Source organism: Tauraco erythrolophus, chromosome 18 (genome assembly GCF_009769465.1).
Source record: "Tauraco erythrolophus isolate bTauEry1 chromosome 18, bTauEry1.pri, whole genome shotgun sequence".
Lineage (NCBI taxonomy): Eukaryota > Metazoa > Chordata > Aves > Musophagiformes > Musophagidae > Tauraco > Tauraco erythrolophus.
This window is the reverse complement of record NC_141482.1, coordinates 15,980,945-16,002,038: the sequence shown is the minus strand read 5'-3', so window position 1 is coordinate 16,002,038 and position 21,094 is coordinate 15,980,945. Positions and strand designations below refer to the sequence as shown.

At 51.4% G+C, this 21,094-nt stretch overlaps 1 protein-coding gene across 6 annotated transcripts; it reads left to right on the top strand.

Annotated features, from left to right (window-relative positions):
* The first annotated feature begins 2,595 nt into the window (after positions 1 to 2,595).
* On the top strand, positions 2,596 to 19,290 carry TCEA2 (transcription elongation factor A2). 6 transcript variants are annotated; one of them, XM_086622670.1, is made up of 11 exons: positions 2,661 to 2,688; positions 3,711 to 3,803; positions 3,897 to 4,106; positions 5,210 to 5,272; positions 5,926 to 6,031; positions 7,468 to 7,558; positions 13,393 to 13,526; positions 15,031 to 15,087; positions 15,800 to 15,954; positions 16,301 to 16,447; positions 18,345 to 19,011. In XM_086622670.1, the coding sequence occupies exons 4-11, from the start codon at positions 5,219 to 5,221 to the stop codon at positions 18,444 to 18,446; spliced, it is 846 nt and encodes a 281-aa protein (XP_086478796.1). In that variant the 5' UTR covers positions 2,661 to 2,688; positions 3,711 to 3,803; positions 3,897 to 4,106; positions 5,210 to 5,218; the 3' UTR covers positions 18,447 to 19,011. The 6 variants fall into 6 exon arrangements, with proteins under 6 accessions (XP_086478795.1, XP_086478793.1, XP_086478794.1 ...); XM_086622671.1 differs by having other exon boundaries at positions 2,672 to 2,688; positions 3,736 to 3,803; XM_086622669.1 differs by lacking the exons at positions 3,711 to 3,803; positions 3,897 to 4,106 and adding an exon at positions 19,018 to 19,290 and having other exon boundaries at positions 2,596 to 2,688; positions 18,345 to 18,416.
* Positions 19,291 to 21,094: the final 1,804 nt, after the last annotated feature.

Below are 21,094 nucleotides of genomic sequence, written 5' to 3'. Positions count from 1 at the left end.
GGTGAGGCACTGGCACAGGTTGCCCAGAGAAGTTGTAGATGCCCCATCCCTGGAAGTGTTCAAGGCCAGGTTGGATGGGGCTTTGGGCAATGTGGTGTAGTGGAGGGTGTCCCTGCCCATGGCAGGGGGGTTGGAACTAGGTGATCTTTGAGATCCCTTCCAACCCAAACTAGGATTCTATGATTCTATGACTTCAATCTACTGGGGATACTGGAAACTAGGAAAGCTCTTCTGACTCGATCCAGCCCATCTGCGAGGTTCAAATCAGCTGAGAGTCACTTTAGTCCAGTGGGAAAACCAGGTTTTTATTTTGCAGCAAACTCTTCCCCTGGCTCCAGCAGCTCTGCCTGCCGAGGGGAGCTGCCAAAGGCACCATGGATGCAGACTTCCGCGGTGCCTCTCGGTGTGTGGGGGGCAGCTACAGCCCCCTCCCAACCTCTCCCCCGAGCCCAGCTCCAGCGACAGACTCGCCCCTGCTCTGTTTTTAGCACATTCAAGTAGCTGCTTTCACAAGAGGTAAAAGAAAGTTCATGGATCCGTTGACAGATCAGCCCAAGCGGGAATTTCTCTGGGAATTCCTGCAATAGCAGGTTGGCTCCCGCGGAGGTGGAGTTTCCTCTGGATCTACCTCCACCCAGGCTTGGGGAGCGCTCCGGCCACCGGCTCCATGCTCGGGGGGGCTGGGCTGAGAGACGCCACCACTGCTTCCCAGCCAAGGTCAGCCAGGAACCCTCCCCGCTCTGCAAACGCCTCTCCTGTTAACCCTTGGGAAGAGCGGAGCCGCAGGCTGGCAGGGTTAGGCTGCAGAGCTGGCCTGGGCCCGTGGGCGTCCAGGGGCAGGGGGCATTCTCCTCTGCCACCCAGCAGGCAGCGGACAGGGCTGCAGGCGTGAGGATTTCATGCCGTTATGTTCCTCGGGGACTCGCTGCCAACCAGGCAGTGGCGGGGCCTGGGCAAGGACGGTCCGCCGCGGCGGGAGGCTGGCGTTGGCGGGGTGACACGTTTCTCGCTCGGAGGCAGGGAGCGACGGGGTGACGGCGCTCGGCATCAGTGACTGCGTGCTCTGGAATTCAAGACACGTCCCCGGCCATACTTGTGGTCAGGAACCATCTTCGCGTCGCAGTGCTGCAAACCACATTCACAGCGGCAGCAGTGCCGCTCGAGCGCGCCTCTGACGCCAAGGACCGGCGTGACCCGACCCCACACGCGGGACAGGCAGCTGCCCGCTTCCAAGGAGCTCCAGAAGGTCTCCTTGTTGGGACTTGCTTCCTGCTCCCTCGCAGAGGTGGGCCTCTCCAAAATGGCACCCCCTTGCTCCACGGCCAGACCCTGCCAAGGGATGGAGGCTTTCCAGATGCTGCAGAGGCTCCAGACGGCGGGTTGGAGGGAACTTGTGTTCACAAACATGGGGCCAAGCCAAGAGGCTTCAAGGTAGCTCCAAGTGTCATGCCCAGGAGGGTCTGGAGCTCACGTTTGGTCTGGGGCCACCTCTGTTGGTTCGGGGATGAATCGAAACGTGTCTCGCACATCTGGGGAGCAGCTCTTGCTCCAGGGGATCCCGGAGATCTGTCCGACTCCGTGTGACCTGCCGCAAAGAGCAGCAAGCTGGCAGCTTTGGGTACCTAACAGGCAGTTTGGGAGACAGCCACCTAGGAGAGGGTTAGCACCGATCCGTTCGACACTCCCCACCTCTGTGTGCTGGTAACACTAAACTCTGCCCTCAGCAACCCAGTTGCCACGAGACACAGCAGGGTTGGAGCTGAGCTCTGGGAGCCCTGGTTCCCAACATGGAATTCTGCAGCCGGAGGCCACGCATGGCACATCTCCACGCTCTCGCTCGAGCTGTGGCCCTGCCGGGGCAGGACATGGCCGCTCTTTACCAGCACAGTCAGGGCCCTCTCCGAAACACCCGCGCTTGGCGAGGGCTGCGAGGCCGGCTGTGCAGGAAGAGGCATCGCAGTTCTCCCGCTGCCAGGAACCAGCTGGAGGGAGCAGCCACATTCGGGAGCGGCCATTGCGCAGCTCCCGGGGGACGCGCCGCCCTCGCACAGTGTACGAGTGCCACCTACAGGGGGGCTCCGCGCTCCGGCCCGGGCACCCGCGGCCCCTCCGGCCCCTCGCCGCTCTCCTGTTAACCCCTCCCGACTCCCTGAGGCCGCACGGGCCCGGCTGCGCGGCCCCGCGTCTCGGTTTAGCCAGGGCCGCGGGGTTAACCCGCCGCGGGATCGCAGCCACGGGCGATGCTCGGTGGGTCGGAGAGACCCTGCAACGGCACCGGGGCGGGGGGAGAGCACGAGAGCTCCCGACCACAGAGCTCCCTCACCGCGCCGTCAGGGCGGCGGCTGCGGCTCCTCAGGAGGGGGGCGGACTACATGTCCCACAGTGCCCCGCGGCGGGGCGGGCGGCGCGCGCGGGGCACGCCGGGAGCTGTAGTCCCGCCGCGGGGCCGCGCGCCGGGAAGAGGCGGGCGGGCGCCTGGAGGACTACGAGTCCCGTCGTGCCCCGCGCGCCGCCCGCCCGGACTGCGCGACCGGCGGCTGCGGTGGGCACCGGGCAGCCGCCGCCAGCCCCCACCTCCCCGACCGGCCCCCGGGACCGGCCGCCGCGGGGAGCGGCGCAATGGGCTGGGAGGAGGAGATCGTGCGTATCGCCAGGCGGCTGGACAAGATGGTGGCCAAGAAGAGCGCGGTGAGTGGCGGCGGCCCGGGCCCCCGCAGCGCGGTTGGGGTGCGAGGCCTCCCCGTCCCTCGGTTTCTGGCACCGGGGGAGCGCGGGGGGGTCCTACAGCACGGCAGAAAGGACGGCGGCCCCGCGGAGACGGATGCCCCGGCTGCCAGCTGAGGGGGCCTCCCCCTTCCCCGGCCCCCATTTTGGGGACCTCCCTCTCCGTGCAGTCGTTATCATGGTGGAGCAGAAGCCTGCCCCCCCATCGAGATGGGCGCTGCTCCGCGCTCCCCGCTGTGCTGTGGGAACCCCTCCTTCCCACCCCGTGCCCCCCACCCCGGGCCTCCTGCACCCCCTGCCCCGCAGCTCAGCACCCTGGGGTCACCCTGTGCTGCCTGCTGCGGTGTTCGCCTCCCGGGGAGCATCCTCAGCCCTTCTCCCCTGCCCGGTTGGGAGCCCTTGGGAAGACGGGGGTCCCCCCAACCACTGGCCTGGGGCTCTGTTTTTCCCTCAGAGAAAACCCGAACGCTTCTGTATTAATTTCTTGCATCCCCATCCCATGCAAGCACCACTTCTGCTCTCCGCTTGGGGTGGGGAGGACTGGCCTGGCTGCCCTCTGTGCACTGGGGGGCTCGCAGACTGGTGTGACTGTCTGGGGGGACAGCAGCGAGCATTTCCCCTCCTTGTGGGATACATCAGTCGGTGCTCGCACGAGTACAAACAGCATCATGCAAGTGCCAAGGCAGCAAGCTGGGTGACCAGGGTTTGTGACGGAGGTGGGCTGTACTTCTGCGTTTGGGGTGGGGGAGAGGGCTTTTGGGGCCAGGGAGGGCTGTGGGGAGTGGGAGGCGGTGGGTGAGGAGGAGAAGGGGTTAGGGGGGTGGTGGGATGCTGGGTGCTGTCGTCATGTGAACTTTGGGATGCTGGACCGACCCTGCCAGCCGCGGATGGGGTGAGCGCTGGCACTTGTGCAGCTGTTGTAACAACCCAGGGAAGAGTGTTGGGGCTAAACCGCAGCCTGTGATGTCTGTTCCCGATGATGGCAGATTTTCAGCACCATTGTTGAAATAGGAAAGGAGCAACCTTGCAGGATTTGCTTCCGAGCCTCAGTGAGAAAGAGACAGCTTCTTAAACGAGCGGTACGCAATGTTTCCTCTTGGTTGGCATTTTACGTGGTACTGAACCACGGTGTGTTTGTTGCATGTTGGCTAATTTGCGAACTCTTCCTGCAGGACGGTTGCCTGGAATACCTGTTTGTTGCTCTAGTTTTTTGCGTGGATCCCCATTTGCTGCCGTTGTGCCAAGTGGCTTCATTTCTGCTAACAGAGACAGGAGTCTCCCAATCATTTTGTATGTTAAGGGCTGGATTTAACGGAGTCCGTTTGGCCGTTGGAGGAACGGGAAGGTGTGAAACTGCCTGAGTGGGAAGCCGCTCGTATTTGGTACGGTAACGTGTGGTTTATGCTGGTGTGAGTCGCTTGTGTGCACGCTGAAAGCTTTGACTCTGCTTTGGTTTGGCTTTCTTGGCGTCTGTTCTGTAGGGTGGCACTGGCAGCTGGATTGCTTCCTGCGGTGAACGGGAAAGGGCCCTTCTGCGTAGGGAGGGCAGGATCCGAGGACGGGCTCTGTAGGGCTTGTGCTGCTGATGAGCTTGGAGTGGTTGGTGTTTTAAACTGGCTCTTAAATGTGAACACTGGAAGGCCTTGTTTGATGGAAGGGGAACGGGAGGAAAGAGCCCGCTGAATGGAGACAGACATGCTCTAAGCTGTGAGCTGCTGAGTGATGCTGCAGAGGGACTAGTGCCTCTGTCCCTGCCGTTTCTCTGAGTGACTACCAGTTTTAGGTATCTGCAGGTTGCCTAGTCAGACTTTTTTCTGGATCTGGGTTCTGGAATGCAGAGCTGATGCAAGGAAACTTCATATAATGAGTTTCAAGTGATTAGCTCTTCAGCTTCCTGCTTGATGGCTTTGCCCCTGGTGTCACTTCTTGTCCTGAGCGGAGTGGAGTAATAATCTGAAAACTAGGAAACAGCTACAGTAAGTTTTGTGCTGTAGAAAGAGGATACTGGCTCTGGACAGTAATTCTGAGCTTTAAGTTCTTGTAACTATGCTGAATTGTTCTTTTGAGCTAATGTCATTAATCAAGGCCCCCAAAATAATGAGTCTGGTAGTAGGGTTACTCCTGCAAGCCAAGTGGTGTGTTGAGGGGACAGTTGTGATTCAGAGTGTAATTTTCAGGTGTTAAAAATGTTCAGCTTGCCAGGTAAGGATAATAAGCTAATGCTGCAGTTGTACCATATACCAGCAAAGATCTGTAGTGCTCCAGTGCTCTTCTGTTTAGCCCATTCCCATAACTCAGGCACCTCCAGATTGCAGGATCTATTGTCTGTCCGGAGCAGCAATCCCGGCAGTAACCTTGCAGATGCTTTAGGGAAGGCTCGTTGGTGTTTTTCCCTTTGAATTCAACTTTCTGAATTTATTCCCAAGCTGTTGCATTTCCTTACTAAAAGCTGAGGTGCTCATTCTGTTTCTCTTTTCCTCTCCAGGATGGTGCAATGGATTTACTGAAAGAACTGAAAAATATGCCTATGACTTTGGACTTATTGCAGGTGAGTTGCACAGTTAGGGTAAAGAGCTGAAGTCTGCATCTGGATGACTTCAAAACGTTATCTAAATAAATTTAATAGGTTTGCTCTCACTTCTTGCTTCACTCAAAACATCAAAATAAACAATAAATCCAGAAAGTAGTACTGAACTTGGGTTTTGGACTGGTGATGAAATAGCTCTGGGCCACCATGGCTGCCTAAAACTTGTGCACAGCTGATGAGGCAAAGGTGGGAAACTGCTCAAATCCTTTCTTAGGCTTCAAAAAGAGGAAAGACCACACCAAGGACAGTGGTGAGAGAAGTTCGTTAAGTCTTTGTAATGGTGACATTCAGGACACTGGGGAGATGTGAACAGAGTTACAATTTGGAGATTAAGATGTGCATCTTAGATTTTTTAACTCTGAGCTTGAATGTCACTCACAGATGTGCGGAGAAGGTATTTGTGGGTGATTGGATGTCTGGCTTGTGATCTGTTTGAGTAAACTGGAGAGTGTCATCTCACTCTTCCGAAGTTGTAAGGAGAAAATCATTCTGCACATCCTTGGGTACTTCATTTCCTGGTCATTGCTTTGACTTCGTCATGCTTATTTCTGATTTCGGTTAGTAACAAATAACAAATCTGGTTTTGAATGATTCATTTGGATGTTCGCTTGCAGTCCACCCGCATCGGGATGTCAGTAAACGCCCTGAGAAAGCAGAGCACAGATGAAGAAGTGATATCGCTTGCCAAATCCCTCATCAAATCTTGGAAGAAACTTCTAGGTAAGAAAATCAGCATGTTCCTGTCAGATTCAACTTGTGAAGGAGCTGGCTTCTGTGGGAGGCTGGGTGTCTCATAAAAGCTTATTTATTGATCTGAACAGAATATTCTAGATAAATCAGCCTTTACAACTGCACCCTCTGTCTGTCAAGTTTTGCCTCCGACCATGCATTCCTCTAGATTTGGCTCCTGTTTAGCTTAGCTCGTCCTAGAAAGAGCACAGGAAGCTTCAGGACCATTCTTATCGCGTACCTGTCCATGTAATAATTAGCAGCGTTATTTGCAGAAACAATATCTGCACTCTGAACCCTCCGCCCCCACTCGTGTGCTCTGAGGCATTAATACAGCGTGTGCTGTCGGCCTTGTGCAACGGCTTGGAAAGAGAAATGCTGGAATGCGTTTTGGGCGATGGGTTATAGAAGGGCCTTAGTTTAACACCTCGTAGACCGGTTCACATGGACTGTTTCCTGCTGGGGAGGCTTTCGTGGTGATGGACAGTGAGGAAGAGCAGTAGCTTGTCATTCTGTCTGGGAAATCTTAGTGCTGATGTAGCACAGACTAATGTCAAAATTACAGATGAAGAGATTAGTTACCTTTGTGATAAAAGAATGAGGCATCTGCAGCGCTGGGATCCAAGGGCGGCTCTACCCGTGTCCTGCTAGCAAGACCGTGTGTGTGGCAAAGTACCCCAATGTGAAATTCAAACATTCCTTTTTTTTTTTTTAAACAGATCTTTGGGGCAGCTGTGTGTAAAAAGAGCAAGAGTGACGTGGTGTTTGAGAAGAAGGGAAATGTGCGGCTGGCTCTAGTCTGCACCCCAGGGCTCCCCATTTCTTGAAAGGCCACATGAGCCTTGGAAGCACTTTTCCTGTCCTGGCTGGGACTGTCACTTCCACGTTAGGGTTGATGTATTTTGGCTGGGCTGAGACAGTTTACCTCAGGGTCAGACTTGTTCTACAGTGTAGTGAAAGTCCTCTCCACCAGGGTTGTGCTACTGGCTTTCAACAGCACTTGGGGAAACACTAGAAGTTGTGTTCCCAGAAGGACTGGCCTGTACTGGCCCTTCGGGTGGTGTTGGCTGGAGATGCTGCTTTTAGTGGTGCTTTAGAGAACTTGATCTGCTCTGTGCTCAGCAGCCAGGGTGTCTCTGAAGGAACCTTTTGTGATGAGGCGTGTCTGGTGAGGAAGAAGGGAAGGTGATAGCTCGTGAGTTTGGTGAGGAAAGCTTTTGTTTGAATTAGTTCTACTTAGAGGCAAAGTCTGTTGGAAAGCGTAGAAGACCTTAAGGGCATCCTTTCTCTGGATTATTTTTGGAGAATAATAACTTGCCTTCGGCCAACGCTGTCTAGTGTAAAGACGTTGATTAGTGTGTGCAGGGTTGCAGCATAAAGACCAGTTCTGAACCCTCGAGCATCCATTTCTCTTCTTTGGAATACAGATGCTTCTGAGGAAAAAAGCGAGGAGAAAAAGAGGAGCCTGTCTTTGCCAACATCTTCCTCGAAGGAGACTGGTAACTCAAGAGACCACAGGTAATGCTTCCCTTTAACCAAAGAGGATACTGTTGCAGAGTTTGAATTAAGGCACCTTACATTAATTTTTATTTTTTCAGTGTTGTGAGTTGCAGATTTTGTGTAGTAAATTCCTGATCAGAAACAGCAGAAGTGTAGACTTCTTCAGAGATGATCTGTGTGGTGTTTTTAATAAACTGTAATGGAGAAATATACATGTACAAAACAAAGTGAGTTTTTTGATTTTATTCACATTTTATTTCATACTTTTCTGCTCTTGGTTATGTGTTGGTTTTTCCATTAGTAAAATATTCCTCTGTTCTTTTTTGTGTTGCATTCGCCTGTATTTTTGCTTATTTCTGACTTCGAACTCCTTAGAGTGAAGATCATTTTTGGCCTTTGCAATCTCAAGAGATGGATGGGATTGATTCATACATCGCTGTAGTAAAACTTCCATTTCTTTGTCCTCTTCTGGACAAGTCCCAGCAGAATTCCTCTTGCCACTCTGGACCGATGTCCGCCCATCTGGCAGGTCTGCTGCATGCTTGCTTCTTGCCATGCCTTGAACGTTGCATCCCGTTTTCACTGCCTGTGGCTGCGCGTGCCAAGCCCATGAGTGGAGGCAAGTGCCATTTAAAGCTTTGTCCCAGGGGCGAGAGACTTCTCCTCCTCAGATCCCAGCAGGATGTGTGCTTCACAGGTTTGACCCTTAAGCCATTTAGGCAATTTCCCAAGCTTGCCAGAAGATGTAGAGTGTGAAGGCTATAGTCTTGCTGGTTTACAGGCTCTTCCATGTTTGCAGCCTGCCTCTGGTCACTTTTTTGTGTCTCTACCTTTTGCTTTTCCTTTTCCTTTTTTGCTCAGATCTCTCAAGGCTTGGCACTTTGGTGTGACCCCTTGCAGCTCTGCACAGAGCTGCTGATGGAGAAGGCTGCTGATGCTGAGCTACATAACCAAAGATGCAAGTCAATTCAAGTGATCTGCCTTCCATAAAATGTGAAAAAGGATTTGCTGAGCGTTGCACTGAAAGTACTGGGGAGACTTCACAGCCAGAATGGAGTCTTGTAGTGATGTAGTGCAACACGGGGACTGGGGCTGTCTAGATCTGTGTGTATGACACATCCAGTGGCAGTCTGGTGTGTGACAGTGGTATATGGGGGTAAAAGCAGTAGGATGGGGCTTCCTGACTGCTGTTTCCTTTCCTCCCTTTGAGAGGAGATAAAGGTTGGAGGCCAAAGAGCACTCTCTGATAGTGGAGAAGGGGTTGCTTTGTAAGCTGAGTTAGTCTGAGCAGTATCACCAGCCTTGGGATGCAAATACCTTCTCTTTATAATCCCTGTCCTCTAAAGTGCAGACTGGTACTGCATTCCCCAGGGTGTGGACACAGGGAAGACTTATGGTAGGGCTCATGAGGGTAGGAACTGAGTCAGCCATGGGCAAGAGCCTTTGTGCCTGCCCTTACTGGTAAGGGAAGGCAGATTTCCCTCCAGGGTAAGGGCAGAAGCCTGCATGGAAGTACTTGTTGGCTGTTCCTTATGGGGAAAGAAGAAGACAAGTATTACTGACTTGACTGGTACTGCTCAAGCCAGGAAGTAATATTGGTGTTCAAAGAAAAAGGGAAACTTCTGATTTAACCCTTGGAGAATCTGATTTAACTCCTTAGGGAGTGCAGAGCCCGGAGGGAAGGAAGTGTGAGGCATTCCCTGGGTACAGTGGTAGTAGGCACTTCATGAGCAAAACTAGCTGAGCCTGCTAGGACATCTGGTTTGAAGGCTGAGACTTTTAGCACCTTCACTCAAAATAGGTAGAGAGGCAAACCCCCCTGTCTCCTTGCTAGTCAGACAGTTATGTAGAGTGGAGCTTTCTGGCTTGTGTTGCTAATGCTGTGCCTTGAGGATGTGCTGCAGATACTGCAGGGGTTTTTTTTGTTCTCCTTGATGCTTTCTGCATGTATTCAGCCTCCATCTCCTGAATGGCAAAGCATCCCCTTGGTTGTGAAGGATAAACAGAAGCAAATGGATTAGCGTAGGATACACCAGCAGAAGTGGTTAGCTCCTGATGTCAGTCTGAGCCAGGTTCCCTTTACAGAGACAGGAATGCTTATTCTCCAGTGCTGCAAAATGAACTCACTGATCTGCCTTGACCAAAAAAAAATAGAAATTATTAGCGGCGAAGAGTCTTTGTTCTTGAAGCACAGGCTATGCTGAAGGGAGTCAGACTAGTTGCTCTGTGTGTGATAGCTGGTTCAGACGAGGCTGCTATTGAGACACCAAGGAGATACCAGCTTGTGTTCAGCTATTTCAGCCACTTAGGCTGATAGATTTCGGCCAGGCATTCCTCTTCTGTCAGGGAGAAGTACTTGAATAGCTTTTGGCCTGCAACTTGTCTTGCTTTCTGGAACACAGATGTAGAAATCTGTCTGTAGTGACTGGAGAGCTAGCACTGCAGACCTGGAGGCTCGGAGCCCGCGGTGTGGAGCTGGCACCTGTGAAGTTGTGTGCTGTGTTACTGGAATCCAAAGCATATTCTGTTGTGCTGCAGTATTTTGGACCGTTAATGTAGGACGTTATGATGGGCTGTGTCTAGTGGTTCTCTGTCTCTGGCTGCATAAGCTTTTTCTTTTCCAGGATTCTCTAAACTGCCTTTATTAGGAGGTTTTGGATCTGTGGCCTGAATTCAGCTCTTCCGTGGGATTTTCTTCTAGTGCTGCCCTGAGTTCTGCTTGCAGTCCCTGGCAGTGGCTTTGCCACCAGTTTGTTCCAGCGTAGCCTTTTTTTATGTATAAACTTTTGTTGACTGGGTAGATTTCCAAGATCTTTCTCCCGTTTAACAGGAACAGTGTGAACCACAAGGATTTCCTGAAATAAGTCTTCTAGGTGTGTTCGAGGTCTATTTCCCAACTATTCTAATTATAAAGTAACATCCAGCCCAAACCATTCTATGATTCTAAAGCTTAGTAAATAACTTTCTGTACAGTCTTTGGAATGACTGAAAAGTCTGTTTCACCTAATTTGTGAGTGATCAGTTCTCATCTCAGGGCATGTGTGACATGTATGTGCGTAGGCGAGTGTGTCTTTACTCATCAGCTAACAGAAGTGGGATAACCATGCATCTTGTCTAGCTTTTTTCCCACCTCCAGGGAATAAACATCTGTTTAGTCACTGTTGCTTGCAAAATGAGACAAAAGTTAAAGCTGGAAGAGCTCTCAGGAAAGCTTCTCCTGCCACTGCCTCGCAGGACAGCACAACCTCTGCCCAAGCTGTCCCCGACAGGTCTTTCTCGAAGCTCTTCTTTGACAACCCTAAAAACCCTCAGGGTCAGACATTTCCACAGCTGCCCTTGGCAGTATCTTCTAAATCATTTACAGTCTGAAACTCGCTCTCAATCAAAACCTGGCATGCCAAGACTGTTTCTTCATGCCTTTGTCTTTAGCAAGGATGGAGGATTTTTCCTACCATCTTTGTCGCAAGTTTTTAAGGTATTTTAGGACTTGTCTGCTCTAAGTTTTCCCTGCTGCAAGCCACTCGAATTCCTTCAGTCTTTCCTTTTATTGCAGATATGTTTTCTAGGCTTTTTGCCGTTGTCCTTTGGGAAGTCTCATTTTCCCAAACTTTTATGCAACACGATCAGCTGTGATTTTTGGATGAGTTATTCCTGCATTGTGTGTGCTTTGCCATACACACCTCCATGTGTGCTGCCTGTGATCTGTGCATAGCCTGAGCACGAAGTACCTGGTGGTGATTTGTACATCCCAGATGGGAGAAGATCTAATTGATTATTTGCAAGATAAGTTGTTTCTTTTTTTTTTGTAATATGTGCAGTGTAAACTCCATTGAGTGTTTTGAGCTGTTTGGATGCAAATCTCTAGAAAGGTTGGACCAGATGATCCTTGAGGTCTCTTCCAACCTGACGTTCTATGAAATCTCTTCCTTAATAGCCTCCTGCAGTGCTGACCAGTAAAACTAGCTGGCAAAAAAAGTGGGTTTTATTCAGCGACTGGTCAAAGACAACTACAGTAAAGCTCACTCCCTCGTAGAGTGCATTTATTTCATCTGAGCAAGAAATTAATCTTCTGCTAGGGTTTGAGCTCAACAGTTTGCTGAAGGTGCAGTGGTGGGTGCTTCTTAAAAGGACCTGGCGAGGTTTTGAGCTGCAGGAATCCAGTAGCCCTAATGATGATCTACAGGCTTTGAGGCACTGCAGAGCCAGACTGGATTTGAACTGAGCAGCAGCAGCAAGGTCTCCCAGGATAAGTCCCCGAAGTTCTCTGACTCTGTCTCTACAGCAGTAGATTCAGAAAGTTTCCAGCCTCGCAGTTTTTCTGTGGGCTGACTAATCCCTTCCAGGACAGTGTAGTGGAAGTGCCTGTTCATAACAGATGTATTTCTGATGGCAAAGAACTGGCAGTAGTGACCCAGCTTAACAGCAGTTGCCAAGCCACTTGCATCTTCAAGGTGATGTTGCCGATATGCCATGGGTGAAATATCAGGGTTTCTCTTTGCCCTTTGCCTCTTACTGCATTAATGTCACCAGGATTGGCTGTAAATACAGCACATTTTGTGGCCCAAACACCGAAGTCAGAGCAACCTCTGCTGAAAAATTGGCAGTTCTGCTGCCTAGATTTAAGGAAGGCAGCTCTACAAAATCATCTGGGAATCATAATAGCCCAAATCTTTTACCAGTGGTATTTGCAGGGCTAACTAACTCTACATGCAGATGTAAGGCTTTATGGACAAGATGTTTCCACACCGTGGGTGTCCATCCAGCTGCACTGCTCCGTGGAGTTACTTCTCTGGCACGCAGAACTTCGCCGTGGTGCGTGCAAGCCCAGCCGGCGCGGTGGTCGTTCACCTTCGGTCCTGCCAGCCGGCTCCTCTGGCAGATGCCCGGACTGAGTCAGCCACAGCAGGCAGGTGTTTGCATTCCCTTGCAGGTGGAAATGAAGTTATTTTTGTGAGTGAAACAGTCTTTATTAGTCCTCTGCCAGCCTGGCACCTGCGTGAGCCGTGTGTGGTTGTGTAGGGGTGCTGCTCTTCTGTGGGATGAGTAATCAAAGATTCCTGTCAGTATTACAGGAAAAAGAAAGATCCTCTTATGTATTATGCTTTGTTGTTGTTGTTGTTGTTGGGTTGTTTTTTTTTTTAAACTGGAGCTGAAGGAGCCATTTTCTTTCTTTTCCTTAGCATGGCAGCTCCTTTTGCTGGAGGGGCCAGCGTAGACTTCTCTGATTTCTGCCCAGAAGGCAGCCTGCTGCACTCCTTGACAGCTACAGAGAGCTCAAGTGCTTTTTTGTCTAGCTGTACTCTTTCCTGTGTCTGACAGCTTGGCAGTAAAGGATGTGAGATGAGGAACCAGCTGAGATTAACCTGAGTGGTGGCTTCTGCTCCCTTTCTGCTATGAGCACTTATGGACTTGGTGTCCTATGAAGTAAGAGAAAATAAAGGACCATGAATCTGTGCATTGCATTACCAGACTGAGGGAGCACTGGGGTTCTCAGGAGGTCCTGAGTGTATTTGACTTACTGATGGCATCTAATGGCTTTGTAATATTTTCTCTTGATGGCCAGTGGTGCAGCAGTTGCGATGTGTTGAATAACAGAAGTTGGTTGGCAGGTTTGTTTCATGGATTAAACCCTCCATTTGCATTCAGCAGAGTCCACAGGAGAGCTCGTACCTGCGTTGGTGTTGGTCGCTGTGTTGCACTGTGTGCTGATTTGGGGCAAGTCTTTGCACTGTTTTCCTCTGACTGGTTTTGTATTATGATTAACAGGATGCTTGGCCACATACCTGCTGATCCCTTCTCTGCTCTTAGTGACCTGAACAGAGGTATTCTGACAGGTGAAGTTTCTCTTTTAGCTCCACCAAAAGGCAGGAGCCTCCGAAGACTCCGACCACCCCCAAAATCACCACCTTCCCCCCAGCGCCCGTCACCTGCGACGCTGTCCGCAACAAATGCAGAGAAATGCTGACAACAGCTCTACAGGCTGATGGTAAGTGCTGGGGTAGGGGGCAACCCTGCGTTGCCTGAAGTGCTTCACAGCTCCTGGTACTTTCTGATGGAGACCTCTGCATGTAGGTCAGCGCCAGCTACTCTTAGATGTGCTCTTCTGGAGCAGCCTTGTCAAAGGATTATTGCCATCGGCTCAGTCTAGCCACTGGTCACCCCTTTGACAAACTGGCTGGCATCGAAACATTTCTAGGCACTTGTGCATGGACCTGAGCCAGAGGCATGGCAATGTGCCAGGTGATGGCTGTTAGGAACGTGGGGCTACGTGGGGTCTTCTGCTCTGCAGCCTGGGGTGGTCTGGCCAGAATTTTCATCTTGAAGTGTGTGGGTATTTGCTTCCCTTTCTAGGTCTCAGTCTTGTCTGATTGCTGTGAAGTGAAGCTGTCATCTCTGCTTACCTTTGGGGCACAAAATGAAGCTGTAACTCAATCCATGGAATTTGTTGGCAATGGTGCTTATGCCAGGCACTGTCTGCCCTTAGACTCCCCTGCCTGTGCAGACTGGAGCCCCTTAAATACCGTGGTCCTCTGCGGATGTGGGGTGCAATAGGTCTCTCTTGCACTCAGGCTGTGCCATCTAAAATGAGAGGCAAGTGCAGGTGCTCAGCATCTCTGAAAGTCAGAGTTTAAACACCTCAAGCTGAGCAATGTGCTTCTGGCCAAACTGCAGATCCCTTTGGAAAATTGGGGTCTAAGCACTGCAGACTTTTACAAATTTGGAGCCAAGAAATGTAGACAGCAGATGGAGGAGTCCCCAAAGTTTTTATTTCTAGCCTTCCTATGTGCACGCGTGTGTTTATATGTATATGCTGCATTAAATACTTTGTATAACTCTTAGAGAAACCCTTTCCACGTGAAGTCTGGGATATAGTCCCCTCAAGTCGTTTGCTGAGCTCGGCCCTGTTCTGCCCCATTTTCCCTGCTTTATGGTGCTGGTTACCATACCCAGTGTCCAAACTCATAGCAGTTATTGCACTCGAAATGATGCTGTTTAATTGGCAAGAAGAATGTGAGGGAAGAGGGAAGGGGCAGACAGAGTCATGACCTGAGAAGAGAAACGAGGGCCTGGCTGATGCTGCGTGCTCTCAGGCCCTGCCAGACTGTTGTTCTGAGAGCAGAGCTACTTTTTGTTGACACCAGTATCTGGTGAGACTCAATTCCTGCCTGTATATATTTGTTTTCAGCTATATCAAGAATATATTGGAAAACTGTGTCTTTTGAGGGCCGGGCTCTTGTTAGCTTCGTCTAGTGCAGTCTCTCTCCTAGAGAGGCAGGGAGCATAAACTGGCTGGATCGGTCTGTTTTCATCACTGCCCTCTTCAAAAGGGTTAAAGAAAGGGAAGCTAGAGCTAGCCAAGATGCCATTTGATGGAAGGAGCAGATAAATCAAAATAGCAAACTATCTAGGTTTGTGTATCAGAAATACTGAGCCTGGGACCCTTTGCCTGGTTTGGGAGTCACTGACCTCATGTTTCTCGTGTCTTACAGACGACTATATTGCCATTGGCGCCGACTGTGAGCACATAGCAGCCCAGATTGAAGAATATATCCTTCCTGTACAGGGCTTCTTCAAGGGCCTGCGGGTCCCCAGGCCATGAAATTAATGTGCTTGGAGGGAAAAAAAGGACAGTCTTTCTTTGCATGAATGTTCTGCTGCAACTCTGCTTGTCAGGGCTCTGGATCTGGTTGCAGCTCTGCTTGGCTGAGCCCTGGTTCACCAACAAACCACCAGTGTGGTGTTGGGAGCTCAGGGCAGACCCCTTGCTGGTCCGATGGCGGTTATTTCCTTCCTGTTTGCACCATAATGGACTGTAATCCCATCAAAATGCTGTTTCCTGCTCTTAGCTCTGCTTCCAAATACACACAACTTCCCTGTGCCTCCCTGTTGAGGAGAGTGTGCTGAAATAGACAAAAGCAATGGGAGAAAGATGGAGTTTTCTTGGTTTGGAGGCTGTGGGGCAGGGGTTGCAGCTGAGACTACCTTGCTGCGAGAGCAGGTTGAAGAACCTGAGCATAACTGGGAATAAAGACTATTTTCAGCACAGTGAAAGAGCCAGAACTGAAAGCCCCTGAACTCTGGGATTGTGTAAGCCTTCTCTCAAATCCAGCATTAACCTCCCAGAGCAGACACTGCTGTTGGGTCCCAGCACCCTCATCTGTGTCCCGGCAGTGGGTAACAGTCCCTGCTGTTCACGAGTGGTGTAAAAAGCACTCGGAGTCCTCTGGGTTGGTTGCAGACTCCTTGACTGCCGTGTACGCATATACCAAGACGTCAAGAACACCGACATGAAATACAAAAACCGAGTGAGGAGCCGCATCTCGAATCTGAAGGACTCTAAAAATCCTGAGCTGAAAAAGAACGTGCTGTGTGGGGCCATTACCCCCGAGCAGATCGCGGTGATGACCTCGGAGGTGAGGAAGCCTGAGGAGTGGAGTTTGCTGCTTACAGGGGACGTGTCCTGTGGTTTACCTTGCAGCAAGGGGCTGCTCTGCTGCCAGGGTTGCAGGTTTCTCAGCTGCTGCTGCCAGAGGGCGTGGGGAGCGAGCTAACAGTGGGGTTTGCAATGTGGAGAGTTGTCTGTTGGGCCTTTGGATCATCATGGGGGTCTAGGTATGAACCAGAAGCCAGCAATGAAAGGCTTTCTGTCTTCATACCCATCTGGTAGGCCACTCTGTCCTGTTGACTCTTTCCACTGTAGTGGGTGTGGTGGTAAAACTGGACAGATGTGATTTTATTGCTTTTTTTTTTAAAAAAAAGGAAATGGCCAGTAATGAGCTGAAAGAGATCAGGAAAGCCATGACGAAAGAAGCAATCCGGGAACATCAGATGGCCAAGACAGGAGGGACGCAGACTGACCTCTTCACCTGTGGGAAGTGCAAGAAGAAGAACTGCACCTACACCCAGGTTAGTCTTCCTGCTCCTACAGCTTCCACACTGTTGGCCTCTGCACAGGACATGATCTGTCACTGTCATGAGCTCTTGCTGCTCCGTGACAGGCCCTGCAGCACGGCACAAATTTTGCCACTGATGGGGAGAACCTTTTTGTATGCTCGAGGCTCTCTAAAATGTGCTGCTTCTGTGCAATGATTTTACACACGTCTTTCCTTGGGGTTTGTGTAACTTTTTTTGGCTCGTTTGTACAAGAGCAGGCTTGGTGCAGCACCAAGGAAGCTTCCAAAATCCAACAGTGCTGCAGCTCAGGAGAGCTGCACATGGAAAGCAGGTGCTGGGAATGTGGAGATTCAGACAAAGGAGTGGGTAGCGTAGAGGAGAGAGACTGCAGAAAGCGAGGCAGGCATGTTGATGATATTAAAAAGTGCAAATTAAGAATGTAGATAAGCTGTGGCTGGACAAATCTCAACTTATTTAAAATCATACAGCATGAAACAGGTGAAACATAAGAAATAAACGGAGCAGCGATGTGAGCAGGCAAAAGGGATTTTTCTCCTCCACGGACAGCTGCTGTGCAGCTTGTGCATTACCAGTGCTTTTTGGTTCCCACGTTTGCACCAGGCATCTGGAGATAAACGTGCCTTTGCTGTGAGTCAGTGTTTCAGAATGTGCAGATACCCAAAGATGCACCAGCAACCCCGCATGCCGGTGCCGAGTGAGACTCCTTCGTGCACTTGGACGTGGCGTGCGGGCGCAGAGGAGAGGCAGGCAGCGGGCTGGGGGTTTCCCTCCGGCTCGCAGCGCGCCCAGTGAGTCAGCTGGAAGCACTGCCTGCGCTGTGTCTCGCCTCGGTGGCACGTGGGACTCCATCTCCACCTGTAGTGGACTGGAGTCCGACTGCCTGGAATTGGGGCAGGTGATGGCAGTGTCTTCCAAATAAAAATACCAGAAGGTTTTCTCTCTTTTTATTAGTTTTCCAGTGAAACTGCTGTTTGGTGACTGAGATGTTGTAAGTGCCAAGTAGATGGACTGGCATTTATGAGAGCGTTTGAAGCCAGGCAGTAATGTCGAGAATTACAGAATCTAGCTATGCCAGCATGCTTGCAAAACATGCTTAATCTGCATCATGCAAATATCTGACTCTTGCATGTTGGATAATTACACATGCAGATCACTGTAATTGCCCCTTGACATAGTTCTGCTGTCTGACTTGTGCAGGGAGTGCCAGTATTTCCAGCGTAGATCTGCCTTGCGATATTCAAATGCCACGAAAATCTGATTTTTTTAGCAAAGAATGTATTTCTGGCAAGAGCCAGTCAGAGGCAGCAGTCACATCTGGGTTAAATATCAAAGTGCCTTAATGGCTTAAATACAAACCAGACTGGAACTGTGCAGAACCTGGTAACCCAGAGCGTGTTCCTGTGAGGCCGGGACGTAGGACTGGTCTGTAAAAGGGAACGGCTTGAGTGCTTTTTTATGTGTCGCTGTGGAGCACGTGCTTGATGGGCTGAGGGGTTTGTGGTCTGGATTCTGGCTGCATCCTGTCCTGGGGGACAGTATGGGGAGGGTCTGGTTGTGGGTATGTCCACCTCCGGAGCCTCCTGCAAGGAGTGGGCAGCAGAGAGGGGTGAGGAAGGATACCTGCTGCCCCAAAACACGTCGCTCCGGGTGGTGTCACGCTAGAGAGGGGTCATGGGATGTGTGTAGAGCTGTATATGCATGTAAAACAATAACCACGCTCATTTTACAGGGAAGCTCCATTTGCCCTCCCAAGCCTTGCTTTCGTTGATTTCCAACAATGTGATCCCAGCACGAATCCTGGTGGCCAGAGGGACAAGGAGCTCCCCGTGACCCCGCTGCGGGGCCGTGTGCCGTGCTTGGCTCTCATTTCCCTCCTGTCCTCCCCCAGGTGCAGACCCGCAGCTCCGATGAGCCCATGACCACCTTCGTCGTGTGCAACGAGTGTGGGAATCGCTGGAAGGTAGCGCACCAAGGATATTACTGGCACTGAGGGGTGTTAGGGTGGCTGCACCCACGATGCTGCAGATGCCTAGCTGCTGCCCTCAGAGGTGCTTGCCAAACGGTGAATGGCTCTAGCAAGTGATCTTTCCTCCCAGCACAGAGGCAAGAGCTCCTGGGTTCATCCCATCTCTGCAGACCAGCTGGGGTCGAGTCTCACTTTCGCATTCCCTGCTTCCCTCCTCACACCCCCTCTTCTGCCATGACCAACTTCACAGTGCTTACCATGTTCCCTCTGCCCCCTGAGAGATGGTGGCGATGACATTTGGGATTTTAAAGCCGTTCTTTTGTACCGGGCGCAGAGCTCGGGGGTGAGCAGAAATCTTCCAGTCAACAGTGAGCAGAAAGGGCACCGTTACCACGTGCCAAAGAGCCACAGCCGAGAGATGCAAACGGGAGCTCGGTTTAGCCCCTGCCTCTGCAGAACCCCCAAGCCCTTGCCAGCTTCAGAAACGAGACCACCACTGGATCCTTACCTTCTTCTAGGCAGCACGTGCATGACCCGCAGCTCCTCTTGGCAGTGAGGTTTTTCTAATCGGGGTTTAAACTCCCTTCTCTTGCAGTTCTGCTGATATGTGCCATGGCCCACGAGCGGCAGCCAAACGCAGACCCGAGCGCAGCCTCCATCCGCCGGCTCCCACGGCCATTGTGTTTTGTGTCCCGAGTGAGTTTGCATTGTCACGCGCGGCGAGCAGCCGCGGGGAGGCCCTGCCTCTCCGCGTGGGCCCCCGTGGAGAGCCACAGCTGTGGGCTGGCAGGTTGGCAGGAGAGCTCACTAAACACACGTTAGTCGTTTATTTTCTCATCTAAGTACGGTCACTTTTTCTTCGAAACTAATATTAAACATTTTTTTGTCAGTTTCCGACTTTTACTTGAACTCTGTGTGTGTGGTACTTTGCTTTTGCGGCAGGGGAGCTTGGCAGATGGTCAGTGGCCAGATGGATGAGGACTGAACGCTGCTTGGACCACTGGAAAGTGAGAAGCCACTTGTAGGTACATCCTCAGTGCATGAAGGCTCGTTCCTAGTCAACTCATGAGTATTTAGTGACCTAAAACACTGGGCCAAGTCCTGGGGTGGCTGGGTGGGCAGTACTGGTCTTCCTCACCTGGCTGAGAAGACCTGTTGATGGAATGCAGCTTTTTTGGGGCACCGTGGGATGCTGCTTTCCATCTTGGCAGCGTTCATTTGATCTCGCAGTGATGCACGTCTTGTCATGCCAGGCCTTTTAATGCCAACAGCAGAGGCTGCTGCAAAGATGGGAATGTGAGGCTGAAAGCAGGGTGACACCAGCCACAAAACAAAGACCCAAGCTGTTGATTTGGGGGAGCAGAGGAGGGAGAAAGGTGTGTTAGGCCCTGGTGAGGTTAGCATCTCCTAGCACTCCATCCCTCTGTGGAAGGAGACCCTTGTAGCCAAGAGCTCCCTCAGCCCCTGGCTGGGAGCAGGGAAGGTCAGGGCAGTCGCAGGGAGGGTCTGCTCCCTTCCGGAAGGCTCCCCATGGCCATCACATGGGGAACCTGGAACGGTTAATCTTGGTACAGGGAGAAGCCATCAATAAGGGAAGTGGAGGGAAGCCAGTGGGAGTGTTAAAAGGGAATCCCAGGCACTTTCCTGCTTGTGTATGCTCTGCTCTTGGCTTCGTGGCTGAAAGGCAGCCTGAATTTTCAGAGGGACTCACTGGAGAGGCTCGGGAGGAGGGGAAATGCTGCAAATGCAGGAAATTTTCTGGAGGCTTGGACCTGGACGATGTAGAGATCACAGATATCGGTGGGAGCTGGTAGCACTTGGCTCTAGAAACGGATGAGGCTTGAAGGAGCTCGTGCTTGGAAGGGGTGAGACGAGGAGCTATAGCAAGGCAAGCCTCAGGTGCCATGTCTGCAGACGACCCGGTGATGGGCACCTGCAGGATCAGGCTCCTTCTGGGAGGTAACTAGAACCTGGTGGGGAAATTCTGTCTGTCCTCACAACAGCTTTCAGCTGGAGACTTGAAATCCCTCTTCTCTTTCCTCGTGTTTAACTGGGGGGATGCAGCATTTGAGGGACCCCAGTAAGGCCTCAGGAGCAGCACTCTGCACTGCAGCTGTGCAAGAGCATTTGCAGTCCCATCTCTTACGGCATTATTCTCCTATTCCAGAGCGAAAAACAAGTATTTCCACTGGCTTTTCAGCATGCTGAGACTACAGACATTCAACAGAGACCTTGGAGATATTCAGAGAGGAGTAAGCAGCCACATGAAAGCAATGGAAAATGTGCTCACAGCCCCTTTGAGGGCTGTTCCCAACAGGAGGCAGAGTTCCCAACAGGATCCTTCGCTTGGGGCTTTCACTTTACGGGGTACAGCCAAGTCTCCCAAGAAGGAAAAGATTCAAAGATGCTGACAACTCGTTTAAGCCTCACGAGTCTTGTGGCGAATGGGATTATCCAAGCCAGGCTTGGGAGGGAACAGTGTCCTGGCAGTAATGCTTAAAAAAAAAGCTTCAGGATCGAAACCCGAAGCTGGCCAGGGTGCTCTGGCTCGTGGGCTGCGAACGGGAGCCAGCTAATTACCGGCTGCTGTGGCCTCTCTGGGGTTACTGGAAGGAGGGGAGCTGAGCTCGGGCAGTTTGCTGACAATCCTGAATTAGGTAGAGAGTCCCGAG